Here is a 27037-nt window from a genome sequence, read left to right on the forward strand (position 1 = left end):
GTTTAATCCAGTACTGTATTGGAAGTCTGTTGTCAAAAATAATTGCTTTTTGTATGTCGATGCATCCTCCTTATCCCAGTAACATGTTTGGTAGCAAGAGTACCTCATCTGTGTGTACGAGAGAAAGTATGAACTGGGCTACCTCCTTGCAGGTGGAAGGAAGATGAGGACTTAGTGAAATTTAAGGTACATCAGGAGACCTGGTCAAGCAGACAGTGTTTGTTTAAATAACAGCGTATACTTGGGATTACGGGACTTGTCTTGATGTGGACATACTGGTGAGACAAGACCTCCACCTTTTTCAGCAGGCTTTGAGGAGCATTACAGTAACAGTGGTGACAACCTCTATTTATTTTACGTGCTGCTCTGGGACAAGGAAAATCATGTGCATGTTTGACATGTTGGTAATGAATTTCTTTTGTACCAGGCGAACGCTGCAGAATGTCTCATGAAAACATCCTAATTAAGAGGTGGATTTGAGTAGACATACAATCTCTAAAATATCAGAAGTTCCACTCAATTTAATGTACATCCAGAAGCTCCCAAGAGAGTGTTTCAAAATCACTAAGCTTCTGTTTAGCAAAATGGGGATGAGCACAGGGGCTCTGAAGGACTGTAAATGAAAGATTACTTAACTCTGAGGGAATGGTCTGACTTCTGAATGTTTTAAAACAAGCTTCTTTCTTGGTAGCTTTTTTAAATGTGTGTAAAGCAGATGTTCATATTGTGCAGAGCCTTCCATGGGTCCGTTCAAAGAGTCAAGCACCTTTCGAGAGCTGTCCGGAGGTGCCCTGTGAATCTGATCCATGCGTTGCCGATGCGGGTGTTGAGATTACATGAAAAGTGGTTGTCTGGTTAAAGTAAAGATTTCAGTGTGTTTTCATTTGAACATTCATTTCTCTTTACACTCAGCATTGCTCAAAAAAGGAAGGTAAAAGTGAGAAGAGTATTCCTTTTTAAAGAGAGATGATTTATTTAAGAATTCATGTGCACTAAAAGCAATCCAATTACCTTAACTGCGTCACAGAAAATAAAATTTCTTTTAAAAATACAGTTCTTGAAATGATCAAATACACAAGTTGGAGCCAACGGGATGCTCCTTGCTATGTACAGCCCCACCTTAGGAATCAAATGTTCATGGCCCTTTTCCTACAGCTTCATGGACCCCACAGTATTTTGGAGAGATTCAGTGCAGCAGTTCTGTATATCTGTATAAGTTTGTTCCTGAAATCTATGGGACTGTCGTGGTTTAACCCCAGCCAGCAACTAAGCACCGTACAGCCACTCGCTCACCCTGCCCTCCAGTGGGATGGGGGAGAGAATCGCAAGGGCAAAAGTAAGAAATCTCTTTAAGAACAGCTTAATAATTTAAATAAAATAATAACAACAACAATAGTAATATAATATTGTAGTGAAAAAGAAAACAACAGCAAACAAAAAAAGGAACAAAACCCAGGAAAAAAATAAGTGATGCAACCACTCACCACCACCAGCCGATGCCCAGCGCATCCCCAAGCAGCAATTGTAAAAACATTTTTTGTTATCTCTTACAACAGTGGCCAGATTGAGTTGTAGCTGGGCTTTTGCCTTTCTAATTTTCTCTCTGCATGACCTAACAAGGTCCCCGTACTCTTCTTGAGTTGCTAGCCCGTTCTTCCAAAGGTGGGAAACTCTCCTTTTCTTCCTGAGTCCCAGCAAAAGCTCCATCTTCAGCCAGGATGGTCGTCTTCCCTGCCAGTTCATCTTACGGCAGATGGGGACAGCCAGCTCCTGCGCCTTTAAGACTTCCTTCTTGAAAAGTGCCCAGCTGTCCTGAACCCCTTTTTTGCTACCTTTTTCCTTTGCCTCATAAAAATTCTTATATAGCAACTATTCTCTGCTTTAGGAGGGGTTATCTCTTTTTTTTTTTTCCTCAGTACTCTCGGGTGGATCCCATCCAGCCCAATAGACTTGTGGGTGTCCAGGTGGCACAGCAGGTTGTACACTGCTTCCTCCTGGATTATGGGGGTTTTATTCCGCTCTCCATCCCTGTCTTCCAGCTTAGGGGGCTGAATACCCTGGGGATAACTGGTCTGACTGTTAAAGACTGAGGCAAAGAAGGCATTAAGTACCTCAGCCTTTTCCTCATCCTTGGTGGCAATGTTCCACCCCTCATCCAATAAAGGATGGAGATTCTCCTTGGCTCTCTTTTTGTTGTTAATATAATAGTAAAAACATTTTTTGTTATCTCTTACAACAGTGGCCAGATTGAGTTGTAGCTGGGCTTTTGCCTTTCTAATTTTCTCTCTGCATGACCTAACAAGGTCCCCGTACTCTTCTTGAGTTGCTAGCCCGTTCTTCCAAAGGTGGGAAACTCTCCTTTTCTTCCTGAGTCCCAGCAAAAGCTCCATCTTCAGCCAGGATGGTCGTCTTCCCTGCCAGTTCATCTTACGGCAGATGGGGACAGCCAGCTCCTGAGCCTTTAAGACTTCCTTCTTGAAAAGTGCCCAGCTGTCCTGAACCCCTTTTTTGCTACCTTTTTCCTTTGCCTCATAAAAATTCTTATATAGCAACTATTCTCTGCTTTAGGAGGGGTTATCTCTTTTTTTTTTTTATTATTATGTTCAGTATACATGTCCAGGCACAGATTTACTAGGAGGAAAGAACGGAATCTTTAGCCTCCCTCCTTTCCCGAGTAGCAACAGCCTTTTGGCAAGGACAAGCCAACTGTCAGAGGATGGTTTCCTCTCATTAACTTGCAGGTTAAGGCTGTTAGCTGATGCACCCCCCTAACACACAACAGGGCTACGCTGCTCTCCCCACTCCCCATCCGTCAGGTCATGGCTCTGTCCACTGCGATGCTTTTTCCTTCATTATAGAAAAAAAGCAATCACACAGTAGGTGTTTTTATTGTATCTAGGCCACCACTACTTTTTACCTCCTTTAGAAACCTTTCTTCTAACACGATACAATTCTATGTCCTTAAAGATACCCTTTCTGGAAGCATCACTTCTTGAATTGCTTTTCAGTAACAGGTTTGATTTACAAATCTTGTCTAAAGATGCACACACCCGACAAACCCCCAACAAAACAAAGCTGTGTGGCAGGGGCTCTTTTGTAACCGCCAAAGCATTGGAGCTGCCAGAGGGAGCAGTCCCCTGCCTTGCTGGCGGGGTGGGCAGCGCGGTGGAGCGACAGCTTTAGCAGAGCTCCCATTTGGTGGAAGACAAGCTGCAAGCTTTTTGCACCTTCTGTTAAACCTGCTGAGAGGGCATGCAAGCCTTTCTTCTTTAAGGCATGTTTGGGAAGAGCTATTCAACATAACGGAGATTGTCTGTGGAAAAAGTTTTCTAAGCAATTAAACTGCTTTTTATACTTTTTGGTGTATCCTTTCCAGGAGCTTTTTCTAGACAAGTGTTGCTACAGATTGGGCTGCGTTAGTGAGTGCTCCAGCAGGAACCGCTTTGACTGACGTTTGGGCCAGAGGCACCCACAGTTCTGCGCCTGGCCCCCATCCAGACCCTGAGCCTGTGCCCTAAACAGTCTGTCCCTTTTTAAATCTGTTTAAGGATGATAACTTCAACCTACCCTGTAAAGGTAGTCTGGAGTTTAATTTACAGATACAAACTGGGTGTAATGTGAGATTATTCTGTTGCTTACTGTAGGAGAAGATGACAGGCTCTGAGAGGTAATTTGGCTGTATAAGTAGGTGTACAGCACCGGGTGATCTCTTCCTTAATTTTCATGCTAAAGGGAGGGGAAGGTTTCTGGTTTTCCCTACCCTTTCTCCTTTCTACTTTCTTCCCCTCACCTACTTGGATGATTTTCAGGTCTCTAAGGTGAAGGGACAGGGTTTTAGTTCACTTTTGGCAAACCTTTGGAACTGCTATACTGAATCTCTGGCCTTGGGACATCTGCAAAAGCTTAAGGCCTGCACCAATATACTCTGATGGGCCATCAGCTGTGCCACGCCAGTTAATTTTTCTTTGGTGATGCTTCTCCTAACACTTTTGGCTTTACTGAATGCTAGGTACAATCTTTAACAACATATATTAATATTAATTAACAGCATCTCAGTTCAAGGCCCTCTCTGTGCCAGTCTACGTGCAGGACAAGATCCTAATGGCCCGGCACTTGAGCCGTGACACCGCAGTCTGGCAATTTTTTAATTCTCAACAGCTGTATTGTTGTTGTGACTTGCACACATGCCTGAACTTCAGCTTTAAAAGTGTTCAGTTTGACGTGAGCTGTTGTTGTAGTAAGGAATTTTATCAATGGACTTTTGTTTCTTTTCCATTGCCTGATGGAAGAGACATTTGGGCTTACATTTTCTAGGTACTGAAGAAGAAATAGTTTTCTTCTGAAGCTCAGTAGCTGGGGGTTTCAAGCATTTCTTCTCTGTTAGCGCTGGTACATGTTAGTGTTCTCATTTTGTAGAGCACAAATAAGCTTGACGTTAACTCTCTTGAGTGAATGAATTAGCCAAAAGGCTGAGTGTGTTTTGTCCCCAAAGCTCAGGATTCCTGTGCGTTCCATCCTGAGATGCATCCTTTTAGCTTAGTCTTGAGCCTAGCTAAGTCAATGCTTAATACAGTATTCTTTTAATTCCAGTCCTACATGGAAGATCATCTGAAAAACAAGAATCGTCTGGAGAAAGAGTGGGAAGCTCTGTGTGCTTATCAGGCTGAACCCAACGCCACAACCACTGCGCAGCAAGAGGAAAATACCCAGAAGAATCGCTCACGGGCTGTAGTACCATGTATGTACGCTTTAATTTGGATGACTGCATTTTAAGTTCTTGATACTTTTCTCAATGTTCTTTGCACAGCGGTTTGAAAGCTACAGATGGCAGGAAAGCAGAATACAGAGCAGCTTATAGGTGTACTCGAAAACCGTAGCTACAACTATGGGCTGGGTGCATGTCCTGTTGTCATATCCAACACTTTATCTCCTTATAGGTTGCATATATGTTACAAAAATAACACAACTATGTCAGATAGCACTGCTGCTGCAGCTGGGCTGTCTCATGAAATTCAATAGCCAGAGTGCTTTTCAATGCTGGAATATACTTTCGGTACAAGAGTGGCATCTGTAGCCATTCAACAGAAAGAAGTTTGGCTTGTATTTAGACAAGTTGGTATCATGTCCATCCAACAGTAATACCAGCAGTCTATAATCAGAGCTAGATGATCTGTTTATCAGATACTCAGCTGTACTGAATGAGCCCCTTTAGGCTTCACTGGTTAAGCTTGCAAACTGGCTTCTCTCTCTGCGAGGCTTAGGATAAAAAGAGAAAAAGAAAAAAAAAACACCAACCAGTGTTTATATTCCTAGAGTCTGCTTTTCCTCGTAAGCAGACACCTTTCTGAGCTTGAAATAAAAGCAACATATTTGTCCTGTGCAAATACATTTATCTCATAGGTTACACTGGTAATCTATGGCCACACATTTTATTAAGCAACCAATGAAAAGAACCTGAATCTGAGAATATATGCACAGACCACAGCAACAAAAATGCTCTCAGTCAGTGTGCCCACAATCCAGCTGGGTAGCTTGGCAAACATATATAGCTATTTTAATTTTTAAAGTGCCCTGAAAACATTAATTTTCCCTATGAGAGCTTTGAGTAAGTACTATTCCTCCTTTAGAAGTGGAGAAATGGCAGGTAACAAACACATTAAGTAAATGTCAGAGCCAGATTTAGAGTGAAGATCCTTTGGAAGTACACGGTAATTTAACTGAGCCCATCAGTCCTTGCATATTTGCTTCAGCGGGGTTCAGCTCTCTTGTTTATGTGGTGACTCCTTCTGCAATACTTTGTGGCTTAGGAAAGGAGTACAGTAGTTTGGCAATATGAGTTCTCCTGAGTAAATATGGTGCTGGTCAAAAGCTTTTTGGGGCAGCAGCAACAGTTTGATGACTTCCACGTGTTTTGGGATCAGGTCTGTTGAAAAGTTCTAAAGAAGTAACCTTGAAAGTTAAAGAAGTGCAAGATTTCTGTGCTCTTTTCATCCTGAAAAAATAGCATTTAACCCACCTGATAGGAAGTGAAAATTGCTCCATGATAATGTGTATTCATCCAAATTGATCTTAAAGTGCTCTTGTCAATACGGACTTACAGTCAGACCATCTTAAGCTGTTCCAAGTCTCTGCTCATGAATTAAGCCAGATTGTTTCTGGTTGCTGCCTTGGAGGCAGCATGGAGCTACAGGTGTTGCCAGAAATTGGTGCTGGTTATTCAGCTGGCATAGGAAACGTGTCTACATGATACAATGAGCAAAAAGACAGGGACCCTCAGACCAGACCGTTCTAGCTCTGAATCCAGAAGTAAGATCGCTGTGGCAGTGCTAAAGAGCAGAGATTTTTAGCTCAGGTGTCATGCCACACTAGAGAGCTGAACTATTTTCAGAGCTGAGATAGTCTGGCTCTTTTCATCATATTGTACCTTGTGGATGAATCAGCCTACACTGCTCAGCCTCCAGCTGACAAGCCTCTGCCCGTTGCTTCTTCCAGGGCATGTTGTTATGCCTCTTCTTCCCATCTCTGAGTCTAGACTGAATCAGGGCTACCCGGGAAGGTATTTGGACATGGACAGTGTGGCTGCAATTTGTTTGAAGCTTTAATTAGAAGAATTTTAGTGCATTTAAAATCCCTTAGTACTTTTACCAGAGTAAAATGCTACCTGGGGGGTGGGGTGGGGGGGTGGGTGTTACAGTGTGGAAACTTCTGTTATGCCTATTAGTGCACTGGGAACCTTCTTTTTTTGACTGAATTGCCCAAAATTACCTGCCCTCGCTTTCTGAAGTTGCTGTGTGCTGGTAAACAGCTGTCATGTTTTACCCTTAAAACTACTTAGATGATGGGTGGAAAGTGTGACATAGAGTTTAAACAATATGAAATTTTGATAAGGTGATGGTTTCTGTAGACTCTTAAGATTAGACTGAGATGAGAAAGAGCTCTGTTTGACCATTTTTTTTTACTATATTTCACATTGAAACTATAGCAAGAAGTCACAGTTTTGCTTCATAATAAATTAAGAAGCAAAGCTGATATGGTTTTGATATGCAGCAACGTTGTTATGCTACATTCAAAGTATTCTCACAGAGTAATGCCTTGTTAGCATTTCCTTACCCCTTTCATATTCATAATCACCTTGACAAGATAGAACAAGATTGCCAATTCATGTGAAAGATTTCATGTTAGGAAGGCTTCAAAGAAGCTTCAATATCATGTTGCATTTACTTTCCATTTTCCTTTCTTAACCAGTCTTAAAATAATATATTATTTTTTTCTGATTGCATAACTTATATAATTTCTAGATTAACATTATCTTTAACCTCACAATTTTATCATAGTTTACTCTTATACCTGTGTTCTCTATTTACAAACAGCTTTTAAAATACTTGGTAGCAGAACACCTTGACACTGCACTTAATTAATTACTAGTTTAAAAAATTCTAACAATTGAAGTAACTTGGACCTTCTAGATTAGCAAAGCTCCATCCTTGTATCCAACCAAGAAGCAGATTGCTATAATTAAGGGCAATGGGACACCTTTTTTTCTGTACGGACACATGAGCAGCTCAATTTGTGGATGTCCAAAAAAAAGCTTTCCAGACTTTTATTTTCTCTTCTTGCATCTCTGCAAAATAATACCATCTCAATAGGGTCAATACTGTATGTTGTTATTTATGTATACCATAGGTACATACAGGTATTTTAAACATTTGGCAAACAACTTTTTGCAGTGAACAGCTGTCAAAAGCTGCCGACCGCAGCTGTGTCTATGGGTCATGTATTACAGCAACCTGCTCATCTCTCTGCTTGGATTTTCCTCCAAAGGAAAGCAAAGCATCTGGGGGCAGAGAGTGCACCCAGCTCTGAGGCTTGTGTGCAGTCAGGGCACAGCCAGGGGCTGTGCACCAAGGATGGGAACACCCGAGCAGAGGGTACTTGCTCTGGGCGTGTGCATTATCCGTATCGGTAATGCATGTGCAAATAGTGCTCAGGAATCAATGGACTTGGTTTCAGTGCAGATCTGAGAGGAGTTCTGTTTTGTGCAAATAACCTATGGGCAAAATAACGATAATCAGCAAATTACGATTCTTCACATTCTTCAGACTGCTCCACTTTTGCTCCTTGGTAGTTCTTCACTTTTTTACTTCAGTGTAATTCTGTATAATGCTTTGTATGGAAAAATAAAAATACCAGTCTAAATCTAGAAGGAAGAGCATGATGATCTGGGCAGAATGTACCAGGCTGGTTGTTGGGAGATTCGCTGTGCTCTGTGATGCCTGGATTCAGACAATCCAAAGCCGCCCATACTCCTTGTGTCCAGCCTTTGTTTGTTGGTTCTGTTCCTTCAGAAGTATCTGACTAAAAGGAAACAGAAGACAGAGGGAATTAGGTCAGATGTGAGTCTTATTTCTCCAAGCTTTCAATCCCGATCTGAAAAACAACAAAAGTAATAGATCTTCATTAAGTCACAGGGCCACTGTGAGATAAATAGAAGACTGTGAGATGGCATACTACTGTAGTATTGGTGACTGTCTAAATAATCCAGATAGCTATGGCATTTTGCGCTTGACTCAGTTTAACCACAGAAATCTAGTGCCATTTGAGATGCCTAGAGCATTCAAGGCACCCATGCAGAGCTTGTAGGTATAACACAGGCTCTGTGGGAGACCCGTGCCCTCCTAGCTGCTAGCCTGAGTCCTTAGGGCACCTCAGATATCACTAGAAACCTACACTGAGGCATCAAATCAAGATCTCTGGGCACAACTCTGTGATACCATACATTAAGATGCCTAAATTTAAGTGCCTCCATGTAGCTGCCTCCATGCGAGCCAGGTGTCAAAGCATCCATTGCAGCCAGTGAACATCTAGTCATTGCAGTGGCATCAAGAAATCTGTGCAATGACCAAAAGCAAGTTTTTTATTTCCAGTGAAATGAATAGCTCTAGGATGCCCTCAGATATCCTGTGTGAGCTTCAGATGCTGGTCCAATAAGATACAAGTCGTTAGGTCTTGTATCGTATCTGTTAACCTTGAGCAATGTCTCATTTACTCTACTTTCTCAGATGGTATGACTTGTTCATGTTTAGCCAACAAAATCAAGCCCCATTAACCGTAACCTAGTTCACATGAAGATATCTGTATGTAGACACCAAAATTTAGTTTTCTGTCTATAAATCTGAGTTTTTATATACTACAAACTCATATGTGCCTGCTTTATATTTTAGTCTTTATCCTCCACCCTTCATAATTTATACTTTAATTTATATTTTATACTTTATCTTTTATATGTACATAAAATACAACATTGTGTTATATTTCTCCTCAGGTTAGTACTAGCCTTCTTGTTTAGGAAGCCTCTCTCTGCCGCGCATATCCATCTACACATTTTGCTTTTCTTTCAGCTGTGGCTTGGCTGGAGCAAGAGCAAATGCAAAATAGTTCAGCATTCAGCAGCAGCTATTGTAGATATTCGAAATGCTGACTAGTTGTAGCTTGGCCAGATTGCAGTAGCTAGTAACAGCATTTGTCTTTTCTCTCACTTCCTTATTACCAGCCCTCTCCTCTCCTATTTCTTCATTCATCTTTCTTTCTCGCTTTTTAGATTGATCTTAAATATCTTCCTTTTCTGTCATCCCTTCCCTTCCTTTTATTTCCTGTTTCCCCTGCTTCTCTTCCCTTTCTTCTAACATAATCAATATGCAGTTTACAAAACAACCCTTGTACATTCAGCATTTTCCCTGTAGTTGCTTATTGTTAACATAACAAACTGGTGTCCATGGTATTCTTTTTTTTCCCCCTTCTTTTTCTGCCTGTTTCTGAAGAGCTATTATGCTAGTTCCTAGAAGCTTTGAGGTGATAACAGGCATAGACAAGCACAATCTGTTCATTGTCAATATGAATGCTTGATGCTGCAACTGAAGCACACATGGGTGCAAACTCTTGATATATGCAGAAAACACATGTACAACCTTTTTTGCACACTTTTTTTTTCTGAGCACAAATACAAAGTCTCACCACCTTTTCACTACCAAAGCCTTAACATGTCTCATCCTCTGATGAAACCTCCAAGGCAGCAGGATAACGATATGGTACACTACATCAGAGGGTCTGGATAAAACATTATTTTTTTAAAAAAAAAGATCCTGAAGTTACTGATCTGGCACTTGACTTTTATTGGAGAGTCACACTGACATCTGTTTGCTAAATACTGATGAATCACTGTCTGCTCTCTCTCCCTCATCCATTTGAAAACATTTCACACATTTTCTCTGGTGATTAGTTCAAACACTTTTGCTATCCAATAAATGGGGCTTATCCTGAATGCTTACTTAGCTTAAGGTAGGTGAGAGACCACATTTAGTGCATGTAACCTCCATATCTCCTGCATAGCTCAAAGGTTTCAGAGCTGTAGTTCTTCAAGCACTCTGTGACAATGCTCATTGTAAAGCTTCCTATGCAAAATCTTGAGCAGCCCCAAGATCTCAGCTGTCACAAGTTCATTTTTGTGTTTCAGATTTTTTGTGCAGTGGCGCCAAAGGTGGAAGTGAGCAATGTGCACGAACGTGTTCCATTTCTCATGTCCATCCTCCTATTGTGTTGAAACCTTATCAGAGGAAATAATTCTATGTGAATAGCAAATCATAGAATCATAGAATCAAAAAGACCTTTAAGATCATCAAGTCCAACCATTAACCTAGCACTGCCAAGTCCACCACTAAGCCATGGCCCTAAGCACCACATCTACCTGTATTTTAAATAACTCCAGGGATGGGGACTAAACCACTTCCCTGGGCAGCCCCTTCCAGTGCTTGACAACCCTTTCAGCGAAGAAATTTTTCCTAATATCCAATCTAAACCTCCCCTGGTGTGACTTGAGACTATTTTCTTTTGTGCTATTGCTTGTTACTTGGCAAAAGAGACCAACACCCACCTCACTACGACCTCCTGCCAGGTAGTTATACAGAGCGATAAAATCTCCCCTCAGCCTCCTTTTCTTCAGGCTAAACAACCCCAGTTCCCTCAGTCTTTCCTCATAAGGCTTGTTCTGTAGACCCTTCACAGCTTTGTTGCCCTTCTCTGGACACACTGCATCACCTCAGTGTCCTTCTTGGTAGTGAGGGGCCCAAAACTGGACACAGTATTCAAGACGCGGCCTCACCAGTGCCGAGTACAGGGGCACAATCACTGCCCTGCCCCTGCTGACCACACTATTCCTGATACAAGCCAGGATGCTGTTGGTCTTCTTGGCCACCTGGACACACGGCTGGCTCACGTTTGGGTCTGTCAGCCAGCACACCCAGGTCCTTTTCCGCCGGGCAGCTTTCCAGCTACTCCTCCTCAAGCCTGTAGCAATGCATGGGGTTGTTGTGACCGAAGTGCAGGACCCAGCACTTGGCCTTGTTGAACCTCATACAATTGGCCTTGGCCCATGGATCCAGCCTGTCCAGTTCCCTATGTAGAACCTGCCTACTCTCAAGCAGATCAACACTTCCGCCCAACTTGGTGTCCTCTGCAAACTTACTGAGGGTGCACTTGATCCCTTTGTCCAGATCATTGATAAGGATGTTAGACAGAACTGGCCCCAGAACTGAGCCCTGGGGAACACCACTTGTGAACAGCTGCCAACTAGATTTAACTCCATTCACCACAACTCAGGTGGTGGGCCCAGCCATCCATCCAGTTTTTTACCCAGCGAAGAGTACGCCCATCCAAGCCATGAGCAGCCAGTTTCTTTAGGAGAATGCTGTGAGAGACAATGTCAAAGGCTTTACTAAAGTCTAGGTAGAAAACATCTACAATCTTTCCTTTATCCACTAGGTGGGTCACGTGGTCATAGAAGGAGATCAGGTTGGTCAGGCAGGATGTGCTTTTCATGAACCCATGCTGGCTGGGCCTGGTCTCCTGGTCATCACTCAAGATAATCTGCTCCACAACCTTCCCCAGCACTGAGGTCAGGCTGAGAAGCCTGCAGTTCCCCAGATCCTCTTTCTGGTCTTTTTTGTAGATGGGCATTTTTTCCAGTCAACTGGAAAGAATGGCTCTTCATTCATTTGGCATTAATTGTTCACCTCTAATCTTATTCCAGGAGAAGATTGCTCACATTGGTGGGTTAAATTTTGCTGAGGAGATTGGGTGACTATAAACAACACTCATACAAGCACACCTTTGTGTTGCTCATATTGAACTGCCATGACATTACTGGTAAATCAACGTAAGCAGAGCCCAAACTCTCTGTCTCTACTTTCCTGTGTGGTACTTACATTTATTGTTCCTCATTATTAAAATAATGATTGGTACTTCATAGTTTAAAAAGCCAGCTTGTAATTCTGCTGTTAAGAATGGTGTCATGGGCCACTAGACAAGAAACAAAGGGGGACAGGCTGTATTCATGCACTCTTATTTTGTCTATTTGAATAATTGGTGGAAAGATCCTCTCAAAACATCAGTATCCATGTTCAGCTGTAGAGGGTTACAGAAAGGGCAGCTCCACGAGCTCTCACCACAATGTACTGTGCAGGGTAGGTTTGCTGAGAAGTATGAATTGTGCTGGTTAGGTACCAGGTACAAGTTGTTTGAGATTCATATGTAAAGACTTAGACATGTCTTGCATAAATTATCTGTGTGTGGTCTGGTCTGTCTTTCTTGAGTCAATGGAAAGAAATGGGCGCTTCTTGAGTGCAATTTGGCCTGTTTGAGACAGCTACATCAGAAGGAGATGATTCATGACATAGAAATACTTCTTTTCTCTTAGCAGAAAGTGAGTCTAGATGACTGGAACAGATGCAGACATCTGCATTGTCACTGTCTAAATACAGACAAATGAAAATTATCCATTACATATGTCATGAAGTGAAAAAAAAGGACTAGAGTTTGAGGTGTGCCAGCTCTAAACATACTTGAGCTAGCACCAGTCAAAATACAAGTTAAAGAGTGATAAAAGAATCTTGACAATGGGCAAGCAATGTAAGTCTATGTCCAGAGCTGCTGTTTTCTTTATTAGTGGTGTCTGAACTAGCTACGTTACCAGCAGTGTAAGATTTCTGTATGTGCTCCGGTCATACTTTTAGATGCAGTTGTTATCGGCATTTTCTCTCTCCCATAATTATCCCCAAGCAATGTTGTCTCCCCACGTCACTAGCTTAGCACCACATAGCACTGATCATTGATCAGGACAGGTTAACCTACATCGATGTTCCTGCTGTTCATTTTATAGAGAAGCCAAATGGACAAAGTCTACTTCTTCCATGACCCTGCAAACACAGGAGTGTTTTCTATGGTACTGTTTTTTTTCTAGTGGTTTGCCTAGTTCAAATCTCAAACTCCCTGAGCAGTACAGATTCCACTTTTTCCTACAAGAGGTTATAACACGTTATGGTGCATCTCACGAAGACATGCTTTCTGATACTCAGCCTCTAAAGTATCCTAGAGCTTCATTCCTGAGCCAGGCTGTGACTCTGTGGCTGTATCAAGACTATGTGCCATTAGGAGTCAGAAGGCAATATCCTTTCTGGTATTTACCCTGCTCGCCTGCCTTGAAATGCACATTAATCTGACTTTTAATTGTTTAACTTAAAATGGGTAGAATACTTGTATGGAAACTGTCTTCTCTTTATTTCTCCTTTGCAGATGATCATTCCAGGATATGTCTGAAAGCTGAAAATAGCCACGACAATTCAGACTACATCAATGCTAGCCCAATTGTAAGTATGGTAACCTATGAGAAATAATCCAAATGGTCAGTCCCTGTCTTTCCTTGTTGATAAAATATGCTTACCTGAGGCACTTCACTGCTCTGGTTGTGCAACCTCAGGTTGTGAGCACCTCACAACACTGATGTCTCAGGCTGTCTTTTCAGATTAAAGAGAAAGAAATCCTCTACATGTGCATGCAATACCCTTAAAGTTTATGTACTAAGAAAACAAAGTCACTAGATAGTTGTCCATCTACCTTGTAATACTGTTGGATTTTCTGTACTTGATATTATTAACTTACAGATTATAAATTCAGCCTTCAGCAGAGCTTTTCCTTCCCTGAGGAGGTAAAACTTGCTTGCTCTTTTTTGTTTTGTCTTACTAGCTACTGTCGTAGGAGGAATGGTTTCTGTAGCTGTGGAGAGCTGAGCTCCACAGGCTTCTGAACTTCTTCTGCAGCAGGATGTGATGTTTCCTCTTAATTCTCTTCCTCCATTGCCCTGCAGATGCACAGCTTTGTGTTTCTCTAGCTCTCCCGGTTCTCCTCTGAGCTTGCTGTTTTGAAAGGAAGAACGGGATCCCTTACCACTTGTGTATTCATTCAAACTTCAAAATAGGTCAATCCAATTTTTGCCTCCGAATACTCCAGCGTGCCCCAGCTGCCCTTTCTCACCCTACATAAGCTGAATATGAATCCTTTCTTGTCTGTGAAAGGTGTTAGGGAGAAAAGGTCTCTGTTTTTAGACACAAAACCAGGTATGACAGAGCCAGTAGCATTGCCCTGTCATAGCATCTCAATAGAAGTATCATGATATCCATTTGAAGGGGGAAAAAGGCACTGTGTCCTTGACCTCTGTGAGACTGCTGCTACTGGAGTCACTCTTGCTCGTGGTTCTTACATTTATTAGGCAATAGAAAGTTATTATAGGGAAACTGTGAGAAAGAACCTAGGATGGAGAATTGGATCTCACTGCAATGGGCTGTGTAGGCCATTACTGGCTCATTTTCCTGGGGAGTATCACTCCCCCAGTTAAATCACTTTGTGTGGGCAAGGCAGCTGACAATTTGCAGCAGCATGAAATTACAGGCTGCTTCCTTCCAATGGTGTTGACAATACTTCTTTTTTTGTTAAAAAAACCCACAACTACACAGAAACTGTTCTCTGAGCTTTGTTTTTGTTACTTTCATCAGAGTTCAAAAGCTTCATTTCCTTGAACATACAAAAATGTTTTATTCCAAGAGTTAAAAAGATACACAGAACCCAACAAACATCTTCAGGATGCTTTTGTCTTTGGCTTAGGGTAGAGGGCAAACCAAAGCACCTGCATGCTTCAGCTATTGCCAGCTGCCATTTTAGAGAACAAGGGTAGATGCACAGAAATTAGAGCAGGTTTTGGACTACTTTCAGGTGCATCTCTGACTAGGCCAAGCTTTAGCTGGCCCCAGGATAGGAGGTCAGAGTAACTTGGTGCTCCAAGGAATATGTATCCTGCTTGTAGAGTCATGCAAAGAGGTCCAGCTCCAGGGCTTCAGTGCTCTGTTTGCCTGTCTTCAGGGCACGTTCAGTGAGTTATGTTTGGTCAAGCCTTAATTTGATAGTAGAAGCTGAGAGGTTTTGTGGCAAGCACAGGAGTGGGAGGTGTTAACTGGAAGTGAGATATTGTATTCTTGTAAGAGCTTGGTTGTAATTCACATGACTACAACATGGTGCAGAAGTGGAATTACAGCATCTGGAGACAGTTGTAAGCCAGGTTCGGTGTTGGCAGCAGTACAGGTGCTGTGTTTTTACCAAATAACCAAGATGGGCTTATGCAACCTGCCCAAAAGTCTGTGTAGACACAGCTTAACTGGTTTTAGTACACAAATTTGGTTGGGGGAGGGATAAATTCTTGCATGAGTGTATATGCCTGTTGCAGCTGTAATTCTGGTTAATGATCACACTGATGAGAAAAGTGTTAGATGAAGTAGTGTTGGGGGTGGAGAGGCAGGACCAAGATATCCCACTGCCGTGACTGGGAAGAGATTTGCTTTGTCGGGATGCCTGAAGCTAATGCAAGCAGAGGGTCTCTGCTTCCACAGCTTTAACTATCGTGGTTTCACAGGGGATTGTATTCACTTTTCCATCCAGCACCTAAGGGTGTTTTCTTCTGGAAAGTTAGAAGGTATTTCTTTTTTGCAGCTTTCCCAGACTCAAGAGGTCCAATAAAACAAGTTACACTGATGAAGCAAAATTGTTATGGTTGTCTTTATATCTCTTACAGAAACATTTCTATGCCCAGAGATAAGTGGGTGCACAAGTGTTTCACTGAGTTAGGACAAGCACCCAGGATCTTGCATAGCCATGCAAAACTGCCAAGAGAAACTCCTGAGTCCCTCTTCTTCATGGTAGGATAGGGACCCTACTGAGTGGGAAGGAGTACCACTGTCCACATTTACATAGACAACCTGTTATTCCGAGGAAAGAGACGCTCCAGGTGGCTTTGTGAGATTGTTTCTCTAAGTCAGTAGTCATTTTGCTATTTTGAAAGCAATAGATAAAATGTGTGTTTCCTGAAGGTGATGCAGTGGAGGTTGGTAGGAGGAAATTACTGCTTTGCAAGCCCATAGTTTGGAAAGATTGCCTGCAAACTGTTTCATTTCAAGACAAATTAAATATCTTCAGGTTAGCGTAAGCATATTTGTTAATCTGGTATTGCTTTTGTATAATGAGGTAGAATATAGGAGTGACAGAGACTTTCAGTCTGACTTCCTATGTCAGAAGCCTACTGGAATATTGTATTGGGCGCTTGTTTCTGCCGTATTCACCGTGGCTGTGCAGCTGCTCAGCTGGACATACGTGCTATTACTATTGCTGTTTATTTGAGACATTTAATCAACGTCCTTGTAAGTGTACAGTGGATGTGGAGTACCAGTAAGTCTGCCTTTATTCGCTCCTGCAAAAATCCTGCCATTTCTTTCCTTCAGACTGCTGCCTTTCAACTTAAATAACCTCAGTAATTATCATGTCAATACAGTGATGTTTCTGGTGCGTTTGCGCCTTGCAGTGCTTGGGCTGGGAGGGAGCACCGTGGTGAGAGGCAAGATGGGCATTAAGAGCACAGGGTCGGTACGGTCTGAACTGATGGGAAGAGGGTTTTTCCTCCCTGCACGTGTGAGCTGCCTGGTGAGGGAAGAGTGTGAAATAAAGTAATTATATTTGAGCTTTGGAAAGGGAGGCTTCCAGTCGTGTACATGTCGCTGGGTAGCTCCAGCTTCTGGGTCAGTGGTCCAGTCTCCAGCTGGGGCTCACTCAACCTTAACTTAAGTCTAAATGAGTGCAGCAGCACACCACAAAAAAAAATCCCTGCGCTAGACAATGAGCTGGCCACCTGCCCACATGTTTCTTCCTTTTAAAAAATGCTACCCCCCTCAAGACCTCCTTTCCCTCCAATATGTTGTGAAAACTGGGGTTAGATTGATGGCCTCACCATGGCTGGGAGTGGGAGAGGAGAATCAGCAGAGATTTAGTCCAAGTTCTTCCCGTAGGTCTTTAATTTCACTGTAGCGTGAGGCCAAGCAAAATGAGTCCTTAGGAGAAATTTGCAGGGTAAAAGTGAGGTAGAAATCTGTTTCCCTCCTCTCTGAAATAACATAAAGTACTATGATAATAACTCTGCTATCGGCAGCTGAATGAAAGGCTTGCAATTACGGCACAAGGAGACCCTGACTGTGCAGAATAAAACTGTGATAATTACATCTGTCATATTTGTACTTAGTCCTCATTAAATTTCAGGAAAATCATCCAGTAGTAAATAATGTGCAATCTTTGCTTTTAAATCAGAGGTCATGAAAGTAAATGGGAATTCTGTTTTTCCTCATAGGGTGTCTGAGAGAGAAAAAATCCCATCAACTACATTTAAAAACTCAGTTTGCTTATTATTGAAGACACCAGACTGAGGAATGTCATTAGCATGACAGTTTGTTCAAACACAGCATACAAATTTCATCACCAAGAATAGACTCTGAAATTCATAATGGCATTCACAACCAGTTTTACTTCTTTCATTCCATTAGGGGTTTTAAAGGAAGGATTTAAAAATTGTTTTAAATTTTAATTCAACCATGAAGATAAGATGAGGACTAGTCTACCTTTTTAATTTTAATGCTGAGATGAATGTGATTACAAAGTTCATCTGCATTTGCTGGATATGCTTTCTTTTACAAAAACAAATATACTTTTTTACTTTTAGAGTCTGTCTATCCTCTGTGTAATAAATACATGCATGAAAGTAGATTTTATTAGTATTATAAACACATTAAATCTGGAAATTACACAGTAGCTTGAATCCATATGAATTTTTAAGGTGTTAATCAGAGTTCAACTTTCTTTCCGTCATATTTGGCCTACACTGGATCTCATTCTGATCTCATATGATTTAGGAATATTTCAGCCTGACTCAGAGGATTTAGATCAAGGTAAATACGGTGTGACTGAGACCACACCTCACCCAGCATCTTTCTGTGTGGAAAGTGGAAAGTAAGGACCTGACAAGCTGAGAGGGAAGGTAAAGGGCAGGAATGAAGCGGTGTATCATTTACATCAGATTTCAGAATGGTCATTGATGCCTATTGACAATTTTACTTCAGCTTACAGTTTTAGGAGACTACTTAACAAGAATCTATATGTACCACTCTCAAGTCTAAGTACAATAAATTTGAGGATTTACTGCCGGAATGTATCGATTTGGCTGTATTTCATTACCATTATCAGTGAAATCATGCAGCAGCATGATCTTCATCTAAAAACAAAATTCAGAGTTCTTCAGGGAATCCTTGCAAAGTCCTAGGGTAAGGCAATTGGATAGTAGAACTCTTGCAGGAAAAACTAAAAGAGTGGGGTTTATTCTCTAGTAAAGCAAAGGTGGAATTGTGGTCTGATATTCATTTAACAAAGATACAACCAACTGTGATACAGTGTTCTTTATTTATTTTCCTACTTTAGGATACTGTAAGTCAACTTTCATTACAAAGCCCTGTAGAAAAACAGAAGTTGTGCCACTAACCTATCTAATATATAGGGACTTTTTCACTCAGTTTTCTATAGTATTTCTTTTCCAAAAGAAATCTGAATGCTCCTGCTTTTTGTTTCCATTTGCTTTTGACATTGGTAGTGACAGAAATCACCACAGTCAATTGCATGGTCAGTTATAGTAATCCTTGATCCCTTTCACCAGACTTCCTTTGTTGTATTGCAGCAGAAAATGAGAATTCCACCGTAGTAGAACAGTTGTAATAACTGCAGCTTTTTCTTCCCAAAAATGGCTGTTCGATCCAGGTCTGATGTAAGTCTTGTGAACTTTGTGCTTTGATGGGGACATTGAGGGTAAAATCATGTTCTTTTTGAACAATTACTATTAGGGTGATTTCTGAAGGTTGTTCCAATGTAAAATGTTAGCAAACAGTCAATTTTTGTTTTAACACTTGATAGTATTGAGCCTGCTGTTCTCTATTCTTCTCTGGAGAATACATTCTCTGTTTTATTTTCATGAAGTGAGAAATCTAAGGGATCCTTGAAAGAAGGTAATGACTACTGACATAAAAAAAAAGCCTTTTACTTGATCCTTGATTAGTTAGTTTAAAACCCATTACTGACTTTATTTCTTTATTCAAACTTCTGTTAACTTTGATAGATTAAGATGCCCTTGGTGTTCTTGGAGACCTTGAGAGAATAAAAAAAGAACATAACAAAAACATTCAAGAACTGTCCCTCGCAGTCACCTACTCACGTTACATTGTATGTGACCAGAGTAGTGAGTTTTCACACTTTTCTTGAAATATGTGGCCTTTAAAAGAGTACATATAATAGAAAATTGATGAAACCAGGAATTTAATTTCATTAGTTTAATCTTTGCTTCTATTTTTTTTTTTCAGTTAAAGATCATTTAATAGTGTGATAGGGCTTTCTGCCATCTTCTATTTGCTCTAAGCAAGAAGAGTTTCTGCTCGTAATTGTTTTCTGTGCAACAATGTGCTTGGAATGTAATAATTGTAATTGTCTTTTGAATTATTGTTAAACTGCTGATACACTTCACTACTCTATGCTTATTGTAATGTTTGCCACGTTCCAACAGCACCTTTGTGACAGAGGTTGATTAATGCTGAAATGCCAAGATTGGCCTATTCCGGATTTATCAGCTGAACATTGAGGACTACTTCCTCCACGACAGCGCATTTGCATCATCCTTGATCTCTTCTGCCTTTATTTTCTGGCATGTCTACATACAAAAGAATTTAGTTTAAGAACAAATTCAAAGTAAATTGTTATTTTTCTAAAGTCTGGTGTATTCACTGTCGGTTACTTTTCCAAGTCAGGGTCTTGCCTGTTAGACAAGTGACATCATTTTCAAGTGGATGCAGCTTACAACAGTTTCCGCTGGGAGCAGCAAGTCCTCTGCGGTGCAGGTTGATTTTTCTAAGCCAAGATTTTTAGTTCCAGCATAGGAAAACATTTAAGCACGTGATTAAATCCTATATATCTCTGTGGGATTCAAAACAAAACAACAACAGAAATAATTTCAACCATAATGGATCAAAAAAAACCCCTTTAAGCCTGGAGTTGCTTAATCACATTTGCTGTTCTTTTCAGCTGTGTTTAGTTCAGTGGCTCAATTCTTATAAAAACAAAAGAAGTTGCCCATTTTGAAATGTTTCCTAAGGATTTTTTTGTTAATACTTTCTGAAGAAAGCTACTTTTTCCCTGATGTCAAAATACTCACAGTAGTAAATGTCCTGCTATCAGAATAGCTTTTGTTGAAAGGCAAAGAAAGCAAGGTTGAAATTTGTTTTGAGCAATTGCTTGTTGTGAAGAGTTATTTGCCGATAAGAGAAGCATCTTAACGAAGCTCAGAATCAAATGATGGTATTATAGACATCCTGGTCAAGGTTTTTTGTAACTACGGGTGGTGAATCAGAAGTAAACTTTTATTCTAAACGGGTTCAGTGATTTCATTCTACCTGTGTTGTGCTGTGATGGAAAATTTTAATATTAAGTCCAGCTTAATTATACATCAGAAAATTAGAAACATAAAAGTGTTCTCTTCCTTTTTGCAACATTCATCATATTGTTGTTCTGTTAGAATAACTTACATCTGTTCTTTTATGGTTCTTCCTTCTTTTATGTTGCACATAATTATGAGGTGCCTTCTTTTACACTGACATGTACCATCACTGAAAATTTTGATAGGCTATGAATAAATTCAGTAGATGCCTCTTAATGCAAATGTGACTCACATTCATTCTTATTCAGATCTTTACTTATAGAACAGAATTGTGTATTGAGACAAATTCTGCCTTCAGCTACATGGGTATAAGTTAACTCTCACTGACTTCAGTGTCACTGAGTCACACCCACACATCTGAGAGCTGAACAGGGTCTCTTTTCTTTATGTTCAGTTTTGTCTTGCCCAGTTCAGGGTTCGAATGAGTTTGTTTGTTTTTTAATCCCATCAGCAGATCTTCTTTTTCAGAAGAATGAGTCCTAAGATTTAGAACCAAGAAACCCACCCATCAGTTCGAAAACATTCATTGTAACACACTAATCCTATTTACTCTTGATGGCTTTGTTTCTTAGATTCTTTATTTTTTCTGCTCAGTGAATTTTCTGCTCCTTGAATTAAATGTAATAATTAAGGTCTTTAAGCAGAACTTCCTCTATTGAGGCCAAATCCATGCATTTAGATAAATCAGCTAACCAGAAAAAGCCAAAAACTGAATTTGTTCCCCATTTTTGCTGTTTTTTAGTTACATGTGCCCTTGACAGGCATGGTGGAAATGGAGAACATATTTAGATGTGTGGAGCATTCTTAACACTCAGTGTAGAAAAATGTTTCAAATGGCTCCTAGGTTGCTATGAAACCACGAGTACTGATCTCAAATAAATGCCTTTGTCAACCACCATAAATGATCTTACGCTGCATATTGAGGACATAGGACATTGCTCATCATGTGTGCTGATATTCATCTGGTAGCATCAGTCTTTTGTGGAAAAAGGTCTCCTCTGAGCTTATAAATAGAAATAAAATTCTTTGCTTCCAAGAAAGGATGGGAGGCCATGACAGTCCTTTAGGAAGTCCCTCGTTTCTGCCCTCACATACTTTCTGTCTAGAAAGCAGCAAGGGATTTTCTTTTAAATAAAACCAGACTGTGTTCTCTTTTCTTATTCCAGATGGACCATGACCCCCGAAACCCTGCATATATTGCCACCCAGGGCCCTCTCCCTGCTACTGTAGCTGACTTCTGGCAGGTAAGTTAAACATCTCTTTGAAAACTGAATTTGTGTTACAAGTCAAATGTTTTCCTGTGCTTCTAGAAATGTAAGGTGTATAAAAATCTGTTTTGCTCGAGTCATGATAGGTGGAAAAACCTTAGTTCAAATGTATTTTTAAAATCTAGTACATAGATATTAAAGACATTTATGTACATGACAAGCCCTGGTAAGAAATAATTGATCTGGAAATTACATTGAAAACTTTAGGCTGAAGTATTCATATTTAGAGCCAAACTTCAGGTCAGGTCTCAGCAATTAAACAACTGCCAAGTACTGGATGATTTTCAGAGGACCTGACCTTCTTAAGAGTGTAGGCAGAATTCATTGTCCCTCTCCAGATCAAAAAGGACCTAACACTATATGTGCTGTGAATTTTTCCATTGAAACCGACTTCTCACATGTCCCGATATCCCCAAATGCTTAAATTCTTATGTATTTTCCCTACCACAGGTAGCTGAGTTAAAGGCTGAGTTAAGACCCTGCTGTATAAAGTTAAGTACGTGCATAATTTTGTGCAGGACTGGGGCTAAGGCAGTAGTTACTGAGGCACAAATATGAGCTTACTTTGCATGCATTTTTTTTACGTGCTCGCACAGCTCTCCGATTTGGACATACGCACACCGCCAGGCTACGTGTGTGCGATCATGTGATGGATATGCTGCATTAGATATTTCTTTGCAAGTGTAAAAGTTATTCTTGGAAGCTTACCGAAGCTGTTTGGGGAGGAGGTCAGCTGGGGCTTACTGTCAACAAGAACATATGTTTCTATTTTTTGTTTTGCATTATGAATTTAGAAACTTTTATTCTGAAGATAAAGAATAACTATGTAAAAGTTTCAGAAGGACCATTATATTTTAGGAGCTTCCATCAGTTGAAATCATCGTCTCTCTTCAGCTGCATCACTTGGTCTATGATTAGACAATGTTAATTGATCCCTGTTAAAGACATTTTTCATGTCACAATTTCCTACTGTCTCTGATGAGGAATTGAGACATTTTCAAAAAGTTTGGTTGGTTTTGGGTGCCTGGATATTTAAATGCTCAGTATGAGATATTTTCGGCCTGATTTTTAGAAGTCCAGAGCAAATTCTTTCTGCTTGAAGTCAGCTGAGCTGTTGTTCTGGCTTAAATTTTCCAGTAACTTGTGATTTTCATCTTCAATATCTTTTTTCCTTTGGTGAGTGGATTCCTTGTACCAGGTATGATATTTGAAAAGGTGTTTCTTAAGTTAAACATGCAAAATTAAATGCCATGTTAGCTATTCTGTAATGACATTTTATGATTCCTAAGGCCCATTTTTTAAAATTGTATATTTTTGCGTATTCATATATTTATATTTTGTACATTTTTACCTGTAACTGCACCTTTACGTGTTGAAAAAAATGTATGTTCTCATTTTTAAAGGAGGTATTTACAGAATAAACTTTGTATAAGCACTGCTGCTGACACAGAAATCAGAATTAATCTTACCAACATAGTATGAATGATATATTTTGTTCTTCTCCCTTTCTAATTTAAAGTTAGGCAAACTGCACAGACACAGAGTGACTAAAGTGGAAATGTTATTTCTTTGTTCTGTGATCCAGTCCTCTGCATTCCAACCTTGTACTCAGAAGGTCTCTTTCTTGACTTACTTTCTTCATGCTACTTGTGAGTGCGGAGTCTTCAGTTTCTTTCTGCTCTTTTTAGCTATTTCTCCTCCCAGATATCCATCAGTGAAAGTTCACTCCATCTCCCCACCAGATTTACTGTATACATCTCCACGGAAATCATTTGGCAACTGTGGTTCAGCTTCTGCTCAAGTGTGGCTATGTGTCCGTTTTTGATGTGATATTCTTTCAGTGTGTCTTCCATTAGGTTCCATAGAAAAGTTTGTTTCTTACATTTATTTTGATGACGTCTGTAACTTCAACATAACAATCTACCTATGTCAGATTGGTCCACCACCCACTTTTCTTAAACTTCCTATAGATCACATGCCAATTTTCCGTTTCCTGTTCCAAGTTTTTTACATGGCCCAGGGTAACAACCAGGTGTAATAAACAGGCCAAGAGTGATTCTCTCCTCACAGAACACTGCATCCAGAACTGCTGAAATATAGTAGGTCCATTGTACAAGTCAAAAGCCATGGCTTGAACTTGTTGCGGTTTATGCCCAATTGCAGGAGCAAACTTTGTATCCATTTTTCACCTAATAGTAGCTATTTTAAGGTAAAGCATGGGAAACCTGAACCTCCTGTGGAAAATAGACTATTAACTCCTGTCAGGGCAGAATCCTTTGATGTTTACTTGAATACAATTTTCTGTAGTTTATACAGACCATGCTGCTACCACCAGGGATTGTTTAAAGACTCAATTATTCATTCCTGATATATCTTCTCAGTGGTTCTCCTCCCTCTCCCTCCTCCACTTAATACCAGCTGTTGCTGAGCTGTGTTGCTTTTTTCCCCTTCTGTGTGCTCAGTGAAGCAGTTTTCTGACTGATAGGGAGAAGAGTGACTGACTCCAGAGAGACCTGGGACTCTTCTGCTGTTCCACATCTATATGCACAATGCCGTGCTTTAGCAAGTCCAACAGAAACTCTTGGAGCTTGGCATCACCTTCTATGGCAATATTTACTAGATGTATCGCTTCCTATTTTTGCAGAGACTTAGCTGCTAAGATTCCCAAGAGCCTCGTTGTATGGTGGGCATCACCATTTTATCTTGACTGAAAAGCTACCCCAGCAAGAAACTGTTATAATTGGTTCCACTCCTGTAGGCATTTCAAGCTGATTTCTAGAAAACACTTGCCTACAAAGCGTTTGTTTTACTTGAAAGTGTAAGACAATTTTCTTGGCATTTACAACACAGCTGATATCCATAATGAAATCCAAAGTGCTCCTGATTTGTCCTGACTGTCTAGATTCCATGCTCAAATACCAGAGACACAGTTTCTAAACCTAGTTTCCCTTAAACTTGCATTGGATTCTTCCACCCATCAGTCTACAAGCCATGTGGCCCACTAGGAATGGATTTGCAGAGTGTCACAGTACCTATTTTGTAGGTTTTACTTTAGGCCAACTGTTGTGGACCAGTGGACCAAATTCCTGTTGGTGGGGGAGAAGGCTACAGATGTGTCTGGAAGCTTCTTCCAAAAGGAACTCAGTTCCTGAGCCCTAACACTGCTCCGCAGTGTCTGCTGCTCTCCATGTCTGTCATCTACAGGATCATGTGGTCACATCCATTATCTCTATTTAAGACTAAACAGATGATTTAGTTTTGGATAATCTCTTTTCCTAGTTTTATTGGCAGGCACTTCTAAAAGCTGTTATTTGGTTCCAGTGCCCAGTATTTTTGTGCAAATGCTATTAGATGCTTAGTGATCAAATTCCCATTTACTTGCCCAGGTCTGACAAAGGTCATGGTCAGCTCAGTGTCTTCTCTTTCCCAAACTGAGCAAACCTTTTTCATAAAACATTGATGAGCGGGACCTGTTTCAGTCATCTCACTAGTGACCACTTCTTGGATGATTATGTCCTTTTTGGTAAGGTGGGGAAGAAGGGCAGGTATTGTTCTTCAGTACTACCTAACTTGAGCCACTAGACCTCGTCATTAGACTCGGCATTTTCTTTATGCCTTTCTATTCATTTAGGTTTGCATGTTGACCTGAGAGAGATCAGCTTGATGGAAGTTTTTCTTTCAAAGATGCAGGCTTGGAGCTGAAGATAGTCCAAACTCCTGTATATTGGTCATTTCCAAATGGTGTTCAAATTTGTGTATGCTGTAAAAATAATAATGATAAAAAAGGTGAGAGTCTTACTCTGGTTTTTTTAATGGCAAGTTGTCTGTGTCCCTCCAGTTTACTTCTCCAGCTCCTTACATTCTTGGCATAGCTCCTCTAAGTCAGCAAGTGCCAAGTTAGTTCGAACTTCCCTGGGTTACCTATTTCTTTGAAAACTTTCTAGCCTGCAGGAGTTGTGTTGTCAGTCATCTCATTGATCTGTTTTGCCACAGGGCTTCCTAATCTGTCTGGATACTCTGTGTTTGCGGCTCAAGCAGAGATTTCATCTCTGCCTGCATGTCATCTCTTAGACCGCTCTGGAAATCTTCCAGCTACTACTTTAATTAATTTTGAAAAGCCTCCAGCTGATTTAGGTCTTCTTTTAATTTCATCTGGTCTTGTTTTCATCTCTTTTTACCAATTACTATTTCTGAGAGATATGTCCTTCATTGATTCTATTTTGGTTCAGTGGGAATTCCACCTCATGATTCCCTTCCTTGAAAACTGGATGCCTCTCCTCACATGGTATTAATCCATTTTTACCTGAGTGGTTAAACAATTTGCCAGGTCTGTGGGTTGTTTTCTTCTCAGCTGGAAAGAGAATTCATCCTCAGGATAGGGTTTTGCTTTGATATAGTTCCATTTTATTTACAAGAAAGTACAGTTTTATTTCCTTGAACAAAGGCGGAATCAAATAACGGGCAATAACTTCTTTTTTCCAAACCTCATTCAGCCAGTATTTTACCCCCAACCTCTCTTTCAGCTTTTCTTCTACCACGATCACAATGCTAGTTTTTTGAGCTGTGCTGCTGGTTTCTTTATTCCTTTTACACATTTTTGCTGCTTATCTGGATTAATCATCTTGCCTTGATTAATGCCTCTCTCTCTGCATTAAGCATATCCGTTTCTAGAGAAACTCATGGCTCCATATGCTTCACGTTTCTCTTGGTTTTGATGATAACTTCTGTAATTTCAGTTATCAGGCTCCATAAAAGAGTTTGCTTGTTTCTTACATTTATCTTGAATGAAAGGTGATGATTTTGTCCAGCAGCTTCAGTGAGATTTCACTCAGCTCTTTCACATAACGCTATTAAAATTCAACATCTCTTTGAACATAATTCAAAAGAAAGAGGATGTAGAACATTTCTGATCTATAACAAGTTTTCGCAGCAGGAGTTCCATGTTGTGAATAATTCTGGAGGCATAAAATTTTATTATTTTGCGTATGTGCTGGGTTATAATTCCATGAAGTATTTGACATGAAGTACATGTCTTAACTTGCAA

At 40.5% G+C, this 27037-nt stretch overlaps 1 protein-coding gene across 1 annotated transcript in view; it reads left to right on the top strand.

The window, feature by feature from the left end:
- The window catches only part of PTPRN2 (protein tyrosine phosphatase receptor type N2), a gene marked incomplete at its 5' end in the record, with an annotated part of 501249 nt that overhangs the window by 431875 nt on the left and 42337 nt on the right, over positions 1 to 27037 (top strand). Inside the window, 3 exons of the mRNA XM_035891409.1 lie at positions 4591 to 4738; positions 13624 to 13697; positions 21892 to 21969. Of these exons, the coding sequence (XP_035747302.1) occupies positions 4591 to 4738; positions 13624 to 13697; positions 21892 to 21969 (300 nt within the window). The remainder of the gene's footprint in view (positions 1 to 4590; positions 4739 to 13623; positions 13698 to 21891; positions 21970 to 27037) is intronic.

Source organism: Egretta garzetta, unplaced genomic scaffold (genome assembly GCF_000687185.1).
Source record: "Egretta garzetta isolate BGI_Z169 unplaced genomic scaffold, ASM68718v1 scaffold633, whole genome shotgun sequence".
Classification (NCBI taxonomy): Eukaryota; Metazoa; Chordata; class Aves; order Pelecaniformes; family Ardeidae; genus Egretta; species Egretta garzetta.